A 14733-nucleotide genomic window follows, 5' to 3' on the forward strand; every position below is an offset into this window, starting at 1 on the left:
ATTGGATTAGTCTATAAAGAGTGATAGTTAATAATGTAAAAAGAGGAAATAGAAGCAGATGAACACAAGATAGACCCATTGAATGTACATTGCTTATATATTTATATAAATTTGAAATTAATGTGTGAATAAATGATGTATCTTATATTGTGTATGCATGTTTTTACATTTAAAATTAACACAATTTTCTTTAATACTTTAGTTTTTTTTTTTTTTCAGGTGAAATGTGTTTATATACTGTATCTGTGAATTTACCCATAACAGAAGCTGCAGTTAAATCTGTTGAAGCACTAAAACAGTCATCGGTCACCTTCAAGAAAAGATTCCAAACACGACCCTCCTACTCTCTCTCTCTCTCTCTCTCTCTCTCTCTCTCTCTCTCTCTCTCTCTCTGTTTCTGTGTGTGTCCCGCCCACATAGAGTGACGTGGGGCCCCTCCACACTGCAGTCATTCATTCAAATAGTGAGCTGGCCGCTGGATCAAGTTTACTCTGCTGAGGAGCTTCTGGAGCAAATACTGTCACAGGAGCGACTCGATCTGAGCTCAGGATCTGACTGATTATCTCATGCAAATCTGCTGAACTTTGTGTATTTAGGAAGAGAAGCTCTGCGGACCTGCTGGCATCACTTTCAGTTCTCTGGGGGTTATTTACACTTGCACCATGAGGAAGGGTTCCTGCTGTATGTTCACGTCTGGAGTCATCGGCGCTCTTCTCCTGATCTCGGGAATCGCCCTGTTTGCGTCTGGACTCTTCCAGACTATGATCCACAACAAGCTGAAGGGGGTAAGAGTCTGTTTTCATCTTGTTCATCAGCTGTCATGAGGGCTGGGATGTTTGTCATAGCTTGTGTCACTGTGAGCTATTACTTTGTGTGATGTTTAGATAGTTTAACGTTTTATTTAATATTTATATATATATATATATATATATATATATATTATTTTTTAAATTGTATTTAAAATACACACACACACACACACACACACACTTGTTGATTTAGCATTTTTATGATTTTATAAATTAAATTGTATTTAATATTTAAATGCTTTGCATTTTTATAATTTATTATTTGTTGTGTTTTATTTTGAAATTATTATTAACATTTTAATTTAATTTAATGATTTACTTTTTAGTGAGTTACTATTGATTGATTTTGTTTTTTAAATTTAGTTTAAAACTTTTTAATTGAACATTTTATAGTGTATTTAGTTTTAGTAAATGCTTTATAATATTTCTACATTTTAATTTTAGATTATGATTAAATTTTTTATATATTCCATGTTGATTATAGCTATTTAAAAAAAAATAATTGAATTTTATATTTTCTTATTTAAATTTCTGTAAGTATTCTATATTGAATATGATATTTTAAATTATGTTAAATTATTTGTATTATTGTATTATAATTATTGTATTTTAATGTAAGATTTTTTGTTTTAATTTTTAAAATTGAAATTATTATTATTTGTATTAAATATTTTTTTGATTATTTTTTAAATATTTTTTCATTTTTAATTAAAAAAAAAATTTTTTTAATTTAATTTTCAAATTTATTTTAAATGATTCAGTGGCGGGAAACGAGCGCGTGTGTTCAGACGGTCTCAGTGCAGCATGTGCTCTGTGTAATCAGAGTGATGTGTAACATGTGCTCTGTGTTTCTGTCTTCACCGCATGTGCTCCGATTTCTCTTCCTCTTATGGAGCGTCACGTAAATGTCACGTCTGCAGAAAACACTCAATCGTTTGTAAGTGAGTTTGAAATACAAACATCACTTACTGATTTCTGAAAGTAAATACTCTGCATTGCACAAGTGGAAAATCAGCCGATCAAACGCATTCAGAGAGTTTAGTGCTTTAACAGCACATCTGAACGCTCGGTTTGTATGTAAATGTAATCGGCTGCAGCAGCTCCTGCTGAACAGGAAACACATTGTGTGGATTTGCTGAATGTTATGCTTGTGTGTGTGTGTGTGTGTGTGTGTGTGTGTGTGTGTGTGTCTTTTACAGCTGCTCATCTGTAGTAAGATCATTGTATGTTTAACTGGATAGTCTTAAAGTCTTAGATCAATAAGTCTAATGCATCTGCAGCTCCAAAACGACAAGCACATGCTGTTTTTAGTTTAAGATGAAGTTCTTTTACCAGGGTAGCAATTTAGAGTCACAGCCCAGAGCCTGGAATAACGGAGCGCGGGCTGTTGTCTGATTGAAGCGGTCAGGCGGCTCCAGAAGGCTCCAGGAATAGGTTTAGTTTGTGCCGCCCGTGTTTAAAGGCGTCTACAAACAACCGATTAAATGTGAGACATCAGACTCCTCAGATCCGCCTCGCATGATTTCATGTGGATGTTTGCGAGAGTAAATCACACACATGTTGCAGCTCTCCTGAGCTTCTGATTGGTCGCACGTTCTGTTTTAATTGCGGAAGGAAAATGGGAAAATGATGTTGATGACAGAGTGTTTTTAACATTGATAATAATCAGACATTTTTCTTGAGAGGCAAATCAGCACATTAGAACGATTTCTGAAAGATTACGTGGCACTGAAGAGTGATGCTGAAAAAATCAGCTGTACATCACAGGAATAAATTACAGTTTAACAGATATTTACATAAAAAAACTGATATTTTAAATTGTAATAATATTTCATAATTTTCCTGATTTTACTGTATTTTTAAGTGCAATACATTTAGGCATCAGGGCAACTAGTTCTGCAACACATGGTCAGTCGGAGTCTGGTTTGTGTCTGACCTCATTTCTTTAGTTCTTCAGATCATCAAGCGCAGATCATCGAAGTTCCAATCTGAAACAAATGATTCGCAATTGGCACCAAATTGATTCAGATCTGAATTCCCAATCTGAATCAAATGAAGTTCTGATCTGAATCAAATGATTCACAAACCCACACTGAAGTCTCGATCTGAATTACATGATTTGCAATCCGTGCTCGAAGTTCCAATCTGAATCGAAAGATTCGCAAACCCGCACAGAAGTTCCATTCTGAATCAAATAATTCGCAGTTCTGATCTGAATTAAATGATTCACAAACCGCATTCAGAATTCCGATCTGAATCAAATTATTTGCGAACCCCCACTGAAGTTTTCAAGCCGTGCTTGAAGTTTCGATCTGAATCAAATGATTTGCAAACCCGCTCCAAAGTCCCGATCTGAATCAAATGATTCACAAACTGCATTAGAAGTTCAAATCTGAATCAAATGATTCACAAACTGCATTAGAAGTCCTGATCTGAATCAAATGATTCACAAACTGTATTAGAAGTTCAAATCTGAATCAAATGATTCACAAACTGCATTAGAAGTCCTGATCTGAATCAAATGATTCACAAACTGTATTAGAAGTTCCAATCTGAATCAAATGATTCACAAACCACATTAAAAATCCTGATCTGAATCAAATGATTCACAAACTGCATTAAAAGTCCTGATCTGAATCAAATGATTCACAAACTGCATTAGAAGTTCCAATCTGAATCAAATGATTCACAAACCGCATTAAAAGTCCTGATCTGAATTAAATGATTCACAAACTGCATTAGAAGTCCTGATCTGAATCCAAAGTCCCGATCTGAATCAAATGAATACATTTAGGCATCAGGGCGAGTAGTTCTGCCACACACGGTTAGTCAGAGTCTGGTTTGTGTCTGAACTTATTCCTTTACTTCTTTAAATCATCAAACACAATCCACAAACTACACATGAAAATAAAGGCCTGGGGAGGAGAAAACCAGCAGTTTGAGTCCCACATTCATCTGAGAAAACACACTCACATCCTAGTTAGTGGTAGTTTGCCAAGTCCTATCTTCAGTTGACATCAGCCTTTGAAGCTCTGAAAGCTTGTTTATTTCACTAACTATACGTGATGGTATGGTTAGATTAAATGCCATTTTATTATCTACATTCAGCATGTTTTTTCCCATACCAATGAGTCTACTTCAGATTTGTTTTGTTTAATAATGTTTCAGTGCTTGTAAAAACAAGGAAAAATCATGTGGATGGCTGAATGATGGTCATAAGTGTCAACAGCAGCATTAATGCAGAATCCAGTTTATATGTGAATTCTAAACACTACCTTTCCAAATTTTGCCCTCAGGAAGGTGTTTCACAGTCAGGATTTAGACTAAGCCTGGGTTTGGCCATATTTCAATTAGGACATTTAAGTAATTTTTATAAATGTGCTTAGAAAAAAACAACATTACTGGTGTGCCTCTTGAGACAAAACAAAGGCATTGATGTATTTTAAGATCAGTCAGTGCAAGTTTCATTCAGTTGAAACAGCTCAGTCTTACATTTTAGTCTAGGACTAGGCTTAAGCCACGTCTGTGAACCAAAATGCCAGTAAAAACATTTAAAATCAGTGTTGGGGGTAACGCATTACAAGTAACACCAGTTACGTAATCAGATTATTTTTATTAAGTAACTAGTAAAGTAACGCATTCATTTTAGATTATGATTAAATTTTTAATATATTCTATGTTGATTTTATTTATTTTAAACCATTTTTTATTTTAAATTTTATTATTTGTTTTTAGTATTTAAGTATTCTATATTACATATTTTTATTTTTATTCAAATTCAAATTATTTATTGAGTTTATTATTATTATTTTAAATATTTGATTATTTATTTGATTTTAAATATATATTTTTTTGTATTTTTAATTTAGTATTATATGTTGTTTTTATTATTTATTTTAATTCTATTTAATATTAATATTTAAATGCTTTGAATTTTTATGATTACTTAAATTTTTTGTGCTTTATTTTGAAATTATTATTTACATTTTAATTTATTTTAATGATTAAATTTTTTGTCAGTTACTATTGATTGATTTTTTTCTGTTACATTAATTAAAAGTGCCAGTAAAGACATTTATAAGCAGTGTTTGGGGTAATGCATTACAAGTAATATGAGTTACATAATCAGATTAATTTTTCAAGTAACTAGTAAAGTAGCACATTACTTTTTATTTGCAAGAGTTACTTTTTCAAAAAAGTAATGCCAGTTACTTTTTGTTTCCTTAATCTATTTAATCTCATTTTATTAACCAATGTCTATTGATCCAATTCAACTATACTAAATAAGCAAAACTTACTTTAGATTAACTAACAATTGTGCTCCATTTATTTCATTGCTGAAGAGTGTTGAGCAAAACTTACTTTAGATTAACTAACAATTGTGCTCCATTTATTTCATTGCTGAAGAGTGTTGAGCTTCCTGTTCTTACAGTTCTATTGTATAGACCCGAATTTACTTTTCCTTCAACCTTAGGCTTATCTATTTAACTTTTTGGTCTGAAAGGGCTTGCTTTTGTAATGCATTACCTTTAAAAGTAACTTTCCGCAACACTGTTTATAATATTGCTGTCCTTGAAAGTCCTGGAATTTCATTTTATGAGCAGAATAGACAAAAACATAAAAAAAAAAAATCATTATTCCAGACTTCATCAAACATCCTTTAAGTCCTGGAATTTCATTTTACAGTATGTATTTTATTTTTTTTATTTTTTGTCTTTTTTAGATTTTAAAATGGGAAATCCTTGAAAAAAAAAACTAAAAAGTAGAGCTTGAAAAGACCTTGAAAGTCCTAGAATTTCATTTTACAGTATCTGTGTGAACCCCCTTAGTATGATTCATTTGACACTGAAGACTGCAGTAATGATGCTGAAAATGTACTAAATTGCATTTTAGTATGTATTTACATTGAAAACAATACTATTTTAGAAATTTTCTGGTATTTTTTGATCAAATAAATTCAGCCTTGGTGAGCAGAAGAGACAAAAAACATTTAAAAAATCATTATTTTTCTAGTCTTCTGAATTGTAGCATGTATTTTAGTATGGTTTTTTTTTTTTTTGGTTTGTGGCACTTGTGAGTCTCCATCGAAATCAAATTCAGATCAAGATTTTAGAGCAATTTCGTGCATCTTTTTTTTTCTCAGATTTTTTTTCTTAAACAGTAGAAAACATCAAACCATGAAGGCAGTACAGTTAGGAAACAAAACCAAAAAATACACAAATAATCGCTGAAGAAAAATAACAGTGGTTTTACTGTAGTAAAAGTGTAATATACTTGGTTATACTTTAGTAGTAATATTTGCATGTGCTTCACTTTATTTTTATTAGTATGTTTTTATGTATCTATTTCTCTTTAGATTTTGAAATTTTTGTCTTTGAAAAACAAAAACAAAAATAGCGCTTGAAAAGTCCTTGAATGTCCTGGAATTAAATTTTTAGAACAATTTCTGAAGGATCATGTGACTGAAAACTGGAGTAATGATGCTGAAAATGTACTAAAATAAATTAAAATGTACTATGTATTCACGTGGAAAACAGCCGTTTTAAATTATAATGCATTTTAGAATTAATTTCATCAATTTTTTGATCAAATAAATGCAGCCTTGGTGAGCAGAAGAGACAAAAACATAAAAACAATCTTATTATTATTCCAGACTTTTAAATTGTAGTATGTATTTTTGTATGATTTTTTGCTTGTGCAGCTGTAATATAAATTGTCTTTTGGCCATTAAAAGAGTCTTAAATGCCAGTGAAGCTTAGATATAAACACCTCATTGTTCTGCACGAATACTTGAGCGTTTTTTCAAGACGTCTTGGCTGGTGGTTGCTGGATTTTTACATGAGAAAAGAAGAGAGGAAAAGAAAAGTTGCGGCCGTTGATTCGAGGAATGAGTGTGAGCTGATGGTCATGTGATCTGTGAGGTGTGTGTGTGTGTTAATGAGGGTCATTCACTCCAGTCTCGTGTGTCTGTGTGAGTTTCATTGGGGAAGAAACTCATTGTCTTTCTAAGATTCTCACTGTAGTTTTGATGACAGACCACGAAGTTAAATGTGGATCATTATCACTGATGTAAACCACTATATGAAGCATTCTGCCACTGTGAGCCCATAACTGTGGCTGATTAACAAAAGATCGGAATGTGTCTGCATTATATCAGTCAGAATGTCTCTTGATATCTTTATCACATTAATGATATGAGCCACTCCATTACATTCTGATGAATCAGAGCATTCAGTAACAGTGATTCTTTCACAATGAGGCATTATGGGTCCCGCTGTAATGTTTATGGCAGGTCATTTAGTTGTATCTGAACATTTATGAATGTGTTTGGTGATATTCACTGCGTCTTTCGTTTCCTTAAGGCAAAAACAAACATTACATGTTTAATCTTTTTATACGAGAGTTAATGATTTACACACAGTTGACGTCAAAAGTTTACACCCTCCTTTCAGAATTTACAAAATGTAATTATTTTATCAAAATAAGAGGGATCATGCAAAATGCATGATATTTTTTATTTAGTACTGACCTGAAAAAGATATTTCACGTAAAAGATGTTTACATATAGTCCACAAGAGAAAATTATAGTTGAATTTATGAAAATGACCCTGTTGAAGAGTTTACATACGCTTGATTCTTAATAGAGTGTTGTTACCTGAATGATCCACAGCTGTGTTTTTAATTTAGTGATAGTTGTTCATGCCTGCTGTTCTTTAGAAAAATCCTTCAGGCCCCACAAATTCTTTGGTTTTCCAGCATTTTTGTGTATTTGAACTCTTTCCAACAATGACTGTATGATTTTGAGATCCATCTTTTCACACTGAGGACAACTGAGGGACTCATATGCAACTATTACAGAAGATTCAAACACTCACTGATGCTTCAGAAGGAAAAAACATGCATTAAGAGCCGGGGGTGAAAACTTTTGAACAGAATGGAGATGGGTTTTCTCATTTTGCCTAAATAGCATATTTTTTTCATGTAGTTCTGCCCTTCAGAGGCTACAGAAGATAGTTACATGTTTTCCAGGAGACAAAATAAGTTAAATTTACCCTGATCTTCAAATTCCAAAAGTTTTCACCCCCGGCTCCTAATGCATGTTTTTGCCTTCTGGAGCATCAGTGAGTGTTTGAACCTTCTGTAATAGTTGCATATGAGTCCCTCAGTTGTCCTCAGTGTGAAAAGATAGATATCAAAATTCAGGTCAGTAATAAATAAACAATAAGATGCATTTTGTATGATCCTTCTTATTTTAGTAGAATAATTAACATTTTGCAAATTCTGAAATAGGGGGTGTAAACTTTTGACCTCAACTGTATATGAAATTATTATGTCAATATATTTGTATATCACTATTATATTTATTATTATTAATATATCTACATTTCAGGGATATTTAATTGAAATATTAATAATAATAATAATAATTGTACACTGCAAAAATGCTTTTCTTACTTAGATTTTTTGTCTTGTTTCCAACCAAAATATCTAAAAATTCTTAAATCCAGAAGGATTTTTCTAGACGAGTAGAAAAAAACAAGTCCAAATTAAGTGTGATTTTGCTCGAGACAAGCAAAATAATCTGCTGTTTGAAATAAAATATTTCTGCTTACCCCACTGGCAAATTATTTTGCTTTTGTTCTAGGAAAAAAGTCAGTAATTTTTACTCGCCTAGAAATTCCTTCTTGATTTAAGAATTTTTAGATATTTTGCCTGCAAACAAGACTAGTAAAAGTCTAAGTAAGAAAAGCATTTTTTGCAGTGTAGTCATTAAAAAGTGTTTGGGTGAGTTTGTCACAGTTATTATATCAGCTCTTTTTTCCAAGAAATGTCTCTATGTCAGTAATGACTGTTAACAGCATTAGTGTGTTAAACTGTCAGCGGTTAACCATCAATATTTACAGTTTCTGCTTAAGTGAGAGCAGAAGCAGTGCTCAATTGGTAAATGAATAATTCCGGATCCAAAACACAGACACTAATAATACAACTTCAGTTTTTCCAGAACCTTCAATAATGGCACAAAACATTAATGCCCCAACTACCTGTATAAGAACATTGTTTACAAGTTTCTGCATGAACCTAACTACAATCTAGAGCAAAGGTTTTCAAACCTTGGGTCAAAAATAGGTCGCAGGATGATGGAAAATGTAGTTACAGAAAAAAAAATGTTGTCATATAAATCAAATACAATCAAAGTCTATATGAAAGGTATAAATATGCGAAATATATCTGACTTAAATAATTAACAGATTTTAAAAGAGATGTGAGACGCGGTGCTCCGCAAACAAGTTCATGGAAAGGAAACGAAAAACCAAGATGAGTTTGTTTGCTTTGTTTTACAAAAGCACAAATGTTCTGTTTTTAATGTACAATCCACGCTGCTGTTATGCCAAGCACATTTTTGCTCATGCGGAGGATGATTTTATTCCATTGATTTATGAACGTCTGTGAAGTATAAAGCCTAGTATACATTATCAATAATAGTTTATCATTCAAAAATACATTGTGAATATGAAAACATTTGAATTCGTGCCGAATTACAGAGTTACGCTCAGTTTCACTTTGTTTTGGTTTCTTAGCTTTATATATTTTTTCATTCTTCTGTTCTGAAAACCGTTACATTTAAGTGCTTTGTTTCATTATAGGCCTAGTGTTTATAATGTTTATACATTATATTATTTCACTTGATTTGGTATCAGTTCTGGTCTCTCGAAACATTTCGCTGCTCACTAAATATGTTTTGCAAGCACTGTACGTTTGGAGAGGATGGTTAAGGACAAAGCACCAATCAATGAGAGAGATTTTGAACTTAAGAAAGCTGATTGGCCAAAAATATGTTGAGGACCAATTCATAACCTCAAAATATACCTAAATAAACCAGCGCTTGCACTGTCATGATCTAATGCACTTGTTAACAGTGTTGAGGGTAACGCATTACAAGTAACGTAATAATATTACTTTTTCCAAGTAACTAGTAAAGTAACGCATTAATTTTTAATTGACAAGAAAACATCTGAGTTACTTTTTTAAATAAGTAAAACTTACTTTTTTCCCCATTTATTGATTAAAAGCTTTTTTGTCCTCATGTTGAGAGAAATCATGAGTAAGATGTTACTTTAGTCCTAGAATAAATGTGAACATGCGTTAATTCATCTCACTCACTAAAAAAAACAGATACATGGTTCCTCATAATGAATAAAAACAGTCAAATTCAACGCAAACCTGCAATAATTAAATCTGTTAAATAATACCAATATCTTTTATGTATTTAATCCCATTTTATTAACCGATGTCTTTGCTGCCGACCTTCGATGATCCGATTCATCCATACTAATAAGAAAAATTAATCAGGGTTAATCTAATATTTGTTTTCCTTTTTTTACTCGTAAAGAGTTGACTTTTTTCTTCTGCGGTCTACTGTACAGACGGCAATTTACTTTTCTCTAAGCCTGAGGCTTTTGCTGTGAAAATGCTTTTACATTTGACAAAAATATAACTTTTCATATTAAAAACAAACAAGCAAGCCCTGCCCAGGTTTAAAAAGTAACGCAAAAGTAACGTAACGCATTACTTTGCATAAAAAGTAACTAAGTAACGTAATTAGTTACTTTTTTTAGGGAGTAACTCATTAATGTAATGCATTACTTTCCATAAAAAGTAACTAAGTAACGTTATTAGTTACTTTTTTTAGGGAGTAACTCAATAATGTAATGCATTACTTTCCATAAAAAGTAACTAAGTAACGTTATTAGTTACTTTTTTTAGGGAGTAACTCATTAATGTAATGCATTACTTTCCATAAAAAGTAACTAAGTAACGTAATTAGTTACTTTTTTTAGGGAGTAACTCATTAATGTAATGCATTACTTTCCATAAAAAGTAACTAAGTAACGTTATTAGTTACTTTTTTTAGGGAGTAACTCATTAATGTAATGCATTACTTTCCATAAAAAGTAACTAAGTAACGTTATTAGTTACTTTTTTTAGGGAGTAACTCATTAATGTAATGCATTACTTTCCATAAAAAGTAACTAAGTAACGTTATTAGTTACTTTTTTTTTAGGGAGTAACTCAATAATGTAATGCATTACTTTCCATAAAAAGTAACTAAGTAACGTTATTAGTTACTTTTTTTTAGGGAGTAACTCAATAATGTAATGCATTACTTTCCATAAAAAGTAACTAAGTAACATTATTAGTTACTTTTTTTAGGGAGTAACTCAATAATGTAATGCATTACTTTCCATAAAAAGTAACTAAGTAACGTTATTAGTTACTTTTTTTAGGGAGTAACTCAATAATGTAATGCATTACTTTCCATAAAAAGTAACTAAGTAACGTTATTGGTTACTTTTTTAGGGAGTAACTCAATAATGTAATGCATTACTTTCCATAAAAAGTAACTAAGTAACGTAATTAGTTACTTTTTTTAGGGAGTAACTCATTAATGTAATGCATTACTTTCCATAAAAAGTAACTAAGTAACGTTATTAGTTACTTTTTTTAGGGAGTAACTCAATAATGTAATGCATTACTTTCCATAAAAAGTAACTAAGTAACGTTATTAGTTACTTTTTTAGGGAGTAACTCAATAATATAATGCATTACTTTCCATAAAAAGTAACTAAGTAACGTTATTAGTTACTTTTTTTAGGGAGTAACTCATTAATGTAATGCATTACTTTCCATAAAAAGTAACTAAGTAACGTAATTAGTTACTTTTTTTAGGGAGTAACTCAATAATGTAATGCATTACTTTAAAAGTAACTTTCCTCAACACTGGTTGTTTATGCCAGATCTTTAAAAAAAAAAAAAATACCGAAAGGCAAAAATTCAAAATCGTACATTTTCCGGAACAGGATGCGGCTCAAATTAAGCACTGGCAGATATCCTCCTCCATCTGTTGTCAAAACAAAGTCATGTTTAAAACTTCAGTACTGACTCTTCTGAGGAAGAGCTAGTATTCATCAAGTCTGTTTCTATCTAAACTGATAATTGTTGGTCAGAATGAGTTGCAAAATAAACCAGCTTCATGCTGACAGCTGAGTCACTAGTTAAAGCTCTGCTATTTGTGATCTCTGTCCTCCTTCATGATCGATGTCTCAAACACACCTTTAAAGGGTCCAGTCACCCCAAATGCGGCGCCAGCGTTTGACTGGTGAGAGGTTATCTGCGGGTCGCGTTTGACCGAGTGAGGATTCAGAGTATCTAATAGTTACGGTCTTTCATGGTTCCCGTAATCCTCCTGCGTGTTTCTGCTGCTGGCTGAACTTCTAATGATCCGATTGAGCCAGAACGAATGAACTTTATCAGCATTGAGGTATTTAGAAATGTTACATTTGATTCTGCAATAATGTAGCGCTGTGGGTCAGGCGGTCGCAGTGGCGTTGCAAGGTGGCGCAGTGCCGAGAGCCCCTAATCTTTTAGAAGATGAACCATTCACTTCACAAATAAAATATGTTTTAGCAAAATATTTTGCATTTGTTTTTTTATGTTGCTAAGCCACCTGTATGTATCATAAACACCTGGATACAATTGCTTTGATGAAACAACCATTATATCAGTTATGCTAAAATAGCTAAAAAAAAAGTTTTTAAACTAAATGGGTGCTTTCGATTTCCCCATGTGTTTATCCTTTTCACAGTCTGGCAGAAATGATGGGTGGTTATTATTATCATCATTATTATTATTATTATTATTAATAGTAATAGTACTGTTGCCTTCATCACAAAACATCGTCACAAAATATCATTGTTACAACTCAAACTTTACTATTGTTATTAATACTATTATTATTATTATTATTATTATTTATTTATTTATTTATTTATTTTTATTATTATTATTTATTATTATTATTATTATTATTTTATTATTATAATTATTGATATTACTGTTACCATCATCACAACATCATACTGTAATCACCATCCTTGGGATTATTGCTGTTATTATTATTATTATTATGATTACTGTTATTATTGATATTACTGTTACTGTCATCACAAAATATTAACCGTATCATCACTACCTTTGGTGTTATAGTTGTTACTCCGATTTATGGCCATTTCTATTATTTTTGAATATGCTAATACTACCTATACTGCTACTACTACTTATACATTATTATTATTCAGATTGTCTTGTTCTCATTTCTCATTTATTATCATTGTTGTTGTTTTTTTTTTGTTGTTTTTTGTTGTTGTTAGTATAGTTTTTTGTTTGTTTTTGTTTTTTGTTGGTATTGTTTCTGTTGTTGTTGTTTCTGTTTCTGCATTTACCATGTATGTTTTTGCACTCCAAAAAAAAAAAAAAAAAAAAAAAAGAAATGATGGGTGGTTACAAAATACATGGTCAGATGTGAAGGTGAATTTGCAAAGATTAAGAGGGTGGGTCAAAATACCACTATCTTAATTTACACCGCTCTCCCCTACTTCCATTGAAGATGAGGTAGAAGCAGGCTGAAAGAGTAAGGGAGTGTCCACTCTTATATAAAACATCTAAAGTATGAAATTATTAGAGAGTGTACTGCCTTCTCTTTTAATTGTACATTTGTAACAACTGGATAAGTAAAGGATAATCAAAGGTTTGGTGTGCATTAAAGGATTTTAAATGCACCCGCGAAGCATTTAAAATCCTTTAATGCACGGCAAACCGTTGATTACTCTCTCTCTCTCTCTCTCTCTCTCTCTCTCTCTCTCTCTCTCTCTCTCTCTCTCTCTCTCAATAGATCGATAATTGCATTTAAACACATACAAAATGTATTATACAGAAATCATACAGTCTTTATTAATAGTGATATTAAAACACACATTAGGCACAATATTAAGTAATGTGCATTGTGCAATAACAAAATACTCTAAATTAACATAAATGATACTTTTCTATTAAGTTACATGAATTTTACTTAGCATGAAATTAATGTATTGTAAATAAATGATGGCTGATTTTTTTTTTTTAATCTCTCTGAGGTGGTCATGACCTCAGGTGACACGGAGTGACCTAAATACTGATCTCTTCCTTTTTCAGTGTGATGAATGAAGTAAAGTCATCTCAGCTGATGATATAAAAGTTTATTTTGTCAGCTCTCATTATAATGAGCTCAAAGCTGACATACTTGAACTGAAGCCAAAAAACATTTGATTTGTGTTTGTGCTGTTTTGTGTGTTTAGGAGATCACGCTGACGGAAGGCAGTAAAGTTTTCGGGACATGGAAGAACCCACCGCCTCCGGTCTACATGCAGTTCTTTTTCTTCAACATCACCAACCCTGAGGAGTTTCTGAAGGGAGAAGCTAAAGCTCGTCTTACTGAAATGGGGCCGTACACCTACAGGTACATTCATGGTCGTTCTTTAATTAATTGACAGGGTGTTTACAAAACAACTTAAAATATAACAGTATAAAACAACAAAAAAACAAGATATAACAATAAACCAAACATAACATAATCACATTAAACATAACATTATGTTGTGTTTTTTGTTATGAGAAACAAAGCATACAGTAACAACACATACAGGAACATAAAAAAGATAACAGCGTAAAGCATAGTTATGTCATGTTGTTTTGTTTTGTTTTCATGTCATGTTTTGCTGTTTTCTTCTTCTTCTTCTTCTTTCTTTTATTTATATAGCACTATATAAATACAACACAGTTGCCCAAAGTGCTTTACAAGGTAAAGATAGAAAATGACACATCAACATAGTAAAACAGAATAGCATTATAACATTCAGACTAAAAACAATCCTAAGACATCAGCCATTTAAAATGATATAGATAATAGATGAAGTTTTAATTTGGATCTGAAGGTAGCCAAAGTCGGAGCCTTTCTAATAGTTATTGGTAACTTATTCCAGAGATTTGGTCCAATCACCGCAAAGGCACGATCGCCTTTAAACTTAGATCTAGTTCTGGGCACTGTTAA

General features: G+C 31.8%; 1 protein-coding gene across 1 annotated transcript; it reads left to right on the forward strand.

Moving 5' to 3' along the window:
* Positions 1-476: 476 nt before the first annotated feature.
* Positions 477-14353, forward strand: LOC141292119 (lysosome membrane protein 2-like). The gene is made up of 3 exons (XM_073824074.1): positions 477-785; positions 13982-14142; positions 14299-14353. Exons 1-3 carry the CDS (start codon positions 663-665, stop codon positions 14351-14353), a joined length of 339 nt encoding a protein of 112 aa, XP_073680175.1. The 5' UTR covers positions 477-662.
* The last annotated feature ends 380 nt before the right edge of the window (positions 14354-14733 follow it).

This window comes from Garra rufa, chromosome 19 (genome assembly GCF_049309525.1).
Source record: "Garra rufa chromosome 19, GarRuf1.0, whole genome shotgun sequence".
Classification (NCBI taxonomy): domain Eukaryota; kingdom Metazoa; phylum Chordata; class Actinopteri; order Cypriniformes; family Cyprinidae; genus Garra; species Garra rufa.

What these genes read in the sequence shown, in the direction of transcription:
- LOC141292119 (XM_073824074.1), top strand. Translation starts at nt 663, where the DNA reads ATGAGGAAGGGTTCCTGCTGTATGTTCACGTCTGGAGTCATCGGCGCT. An exon ending in TCCACAACAAGCTGAAGGGG is followed by an intron (nt 786 to 13,981) that starts GTAAGAGTCTGT and finishes TTGTGTGTTTAG; the next exon opens with GAGATCACGCTGACGGAAGG. An exon ending in ATGGGGCCGTACACCTACAG is followed by an intron (nt 14,143 to 14,298) that starts GTACATTCATGG and finishes TTTTGTTATGAG; the next exon opens with AAACAAAGCATACAGTAACA.